The 3118-nt window shown below is 60.4% G+C and overlaps 1 protein-coding gene across 1 annotated transcript; it reads left to right on the top strand.

Annotated features, from left to right (window-relative positions):
* Nucleotides 1-750: 750 nt before the first annotated feature.
* On the top strand, nt 751-2133 carry CHRM1 (cholinergic receptor muscarinic 1). The gene has a single exon (XM_007944857.1). The coding sequence runs from the start codon at nt 751-753 to the stop codon at nt 2131-2133; it is 1383 nt and encodes a 460-aa protein (XP_007943048.1).
* Nucleotides 2134-3118: the final 985 nt, after the last annotated feature.

The following is a 3118-nucleotide window of genomic DNA, read 5'->3' on the forward strand; positions in this document are numbered from 1 at the left end:
GGATATTTAAAAGAAACATTGCCATCAAGTCATTTCATTTCTGACTCTCATCGACCCTATAGGACAGAGTAGAATTGCCCAGTCAGGACTGATAAGCAGACTGCCATATCTTTCTCCCACGTAACAGCTAGTGGGTTCAAACTGCCGACCTGCAGGTTAACAGCGGAACGTTTCTCCCTAGGGCTGTTACCGCAGTTAAGTGAGATAATTTTATTAAGTGCCTTGCACCATGTCTGGCATCCAGTAAACACTGAGTAAATGAGAGTTTTATGAAGCCAAGTAGCTGAATGAAAAGCTTTGACATTTTGTCAGCACTGGATACCAAGTGTCTCCCAACTCCTGCCCCAGGAGTCAAGCAGAACAGGCTGCGCCAGCCGTTTCCAGATGAGAAATCCTGCCCCGGAAGTCAAGCAGGACAGGCCACGGCAGCTCAGAGTCTGAATGGCGGAGTAAGACTGAGGACTCAGGTCCGTAGATTCCAAAGCCACCCCACGCTGCTGGCAAACCCTTTCACGGCTGGGTACATGCATTATAAATGACGTGTGAGGGGACCCCTAAGGGAGGGTGCTGCTGTTTGGCCTTTAACTCTGAGCAGACAGGGACTGTGTTCTAGTGCCTTCGGAACCATCAGAGACGTCCAGCTGCCCAACCAACGCCCATGTCCTCTCTTTCCAGGTGATGGCTTCCCCCTGAGGAAGCCCTGTAGTGCGCCTAGAGGAAGGGACTGCCCCCCAGCCCCACCTGGCCACCATGAACACCTCGGCCCCGCCCGCCGTCAGCCCCAACATTACTATCCTGGCACCGGGAAAGGGCCCCTGGCAAGTGGCCTTTATTGGGATCACCACTGGCCTCCTGTCACTGGCCACGGTGACAGGCAACCTGTTGGTGCTCATCTCGTTCAAGGTCAACACAGAGCTCAAGACTGTCAACAACTATTTCCTGCTGAGCCTGGCCTGTGCCGACCTCATCATAGGCACCTTCTCCATGAACCTCTATACTACCTACCTGCTCATGGGCCACTGGGCCCTGGGCACGCTGGCCTGTGACCTCTGGCTGGCCCTGGACTACGTGGCCAGCAACGCGTCCGTCATGAACCTGCTACTCATCAGCTTTGACCGCTACTTCTCTGTGACGCGGCCCCTGAGCTACCGCGCCAAGCGCACGCCCCGCCGGGCCGCCCTCATGATTGGCCTGGCCTGGCTGGTTTCCTTCGTGCTCTGGGCCCCAGCCATCCTCTTCTGGCAGTACCTGGTGGGTGAGCGGACAGTGCTGGCCGGGCAGTGCTACATCCAGTTTCTCTCCCAGCCCATCATCACCTTTGGCACAGCCATGGCCGCCTTCTACCTCCCGGTCACCGTCATGTGTACCCTCTACTGGCGCATCTACCGGGAGACGGAGAACCGGGCACGGGAGCTGGCCGCCCTGCAGGGCTCGGAGACACCAGGCAAGGGGGGCGGCAGCAGCAGCAGCTCGGAGCGATCCCAGCCCGCGGCCGAGGGCTCGCCCGAGACCCCTCCAGGACGCTGCTGCCGCTGCTGCCGGGCCCCCCAGCTGCTGCAGGCCTACAGCTGGAAGGAGGAAGAGGAGGAGGACGAAGGCTCCATGGAGTCCCTCACGTCCTCGGAGGGTGAGGAGACCGGCTCCGAGGTGATGATCAAGATGCCCATGGTGGACCCCGAGGCACAGGCCCCCGCCAAGCAGCCTCCCCGGAGCTCCCCGAACACAGTCAAGAGGCCCACCCGGAAGGGGCGCGAGCGAGCCGGCAAGGGCCCGAAGCCCCGGGGAAAGGAACAGCTGGCCAAGCGGAAGACCTTCTCCCTGGTCAAGGAGAAGAAGGCGGCTCGGACCCTGAGTGCCATCCTGCTGGCCTTTATCCTCACGTGGACACCATACAACATCATGGTGCTGGTGTCCACCTTCTGCAAGGACTGTGTCCCCGAGACCCTGTGGGAGCTGGGCTACTGGTTGTGCTACGTCAACAGCACTGTCAACCCCATGTGCTACGCACTGTGTAACAAAGCCTTCCGGGACACCTTCCGCCTGCTGCTGCTCTGCCGCTGGGACAAGCGACGCTGGCGTAAGATCCCCAAGCGCCCTGGCTCCGTGCACCGCACCCCCTCCCGCCAGTGCTGATGGCCCCCCTCGCCCACACCCTACTATCCCAGACTCCGGGAAAGGCTGGTGGAGACCAGCCGGGGGCCGTGTCCTCCGCCCCAGGGCCCGGCTCAGGCCTCACCCGTCTCCCCAGACTCCTGGGTCACCTGCCTGGACCGCCCAGAGAGACCCTGCCAACTTTCCAAACTTTGCTATTCCCAGGCAGGGAGTGCAACCTGGGCAGCTGGTTTCTCTGTTCCTGGCTGGGTGGGAATGAGCTCTCCACCAGGAAGAGTGCCCGGAAGGAGGATCCGGGCTTTGGACTCCTTGTTTGCGTTTAGGCAGGAAGGCCAAAGCCAGCAGGGTGGCGGACCGGGAGACAAAAGGTTTAATGTTACAGTTGTCCTAGGCCAAGTGGCTGGCCCAGATTTGGGTGGGATATGGCTCCCCCTGGAGGCCACAGTGGGGCACTGACACCAACCACTGAGAATGGAAAGCTTGGCTCAGAGGGACATCCCTGGGCTGGGGACCCCTTCCCTCCCACCTGAGCAGGCAGAGCCCTCTCACCAGGCCCTAGGCACGTTATCCGGGATGGTCCAACCTCTCTACAGTTGTCCACAGAGCATCCCTGTGTGGATCACCTTGTAGTCAACACTTCCAAGCATCAGCAGGACAGTGACACCAGAGGGGACCAGCTTGGCTAGTCACACATGGAGTTCTAGGCCAGCAGCAGACCTGGCCACTCCATCATGGGAAGGACCGGGTGCCTGCTGTCTAGCCCCACACTCACACCCTCTGTCCCGGAGATACCCTCATTCCCCACCCTACCCCTGGCTCACAGCCTCCACCCAGATGGATCTGCTCCATGCAAATCCACCCAAGCCTCCTGCATGCTGCCCACCTACCGGCCTGCCTCCCACAGGCCTGGCCCAGCCAGCAGGTTCTCTCCTGTGAGTGCCCCAATCCCACCCATGCATGGCCTCCCAGACACCCTTGTCTCCAGGCCTAGCCTGGCCCCTAAATG

This window comes from Orycteropus afer, unplaced genomic scaffold, assembly GCF_000298275.1.
Source record: "Orycteropus afer afer isolate SDZICR_OR568_19922 unplaced genomic scaffold, OryAfe1.0 scaffold00130, whole genome shotgun sequence".
Classification (NCBI taxonomy): domain Eukaryota; kingdom Metazoa; phylum Chordata; class Mammalia; order Tubulidentata; family Orycteropodidae; genus Orycteropus; species Orycteropus afer.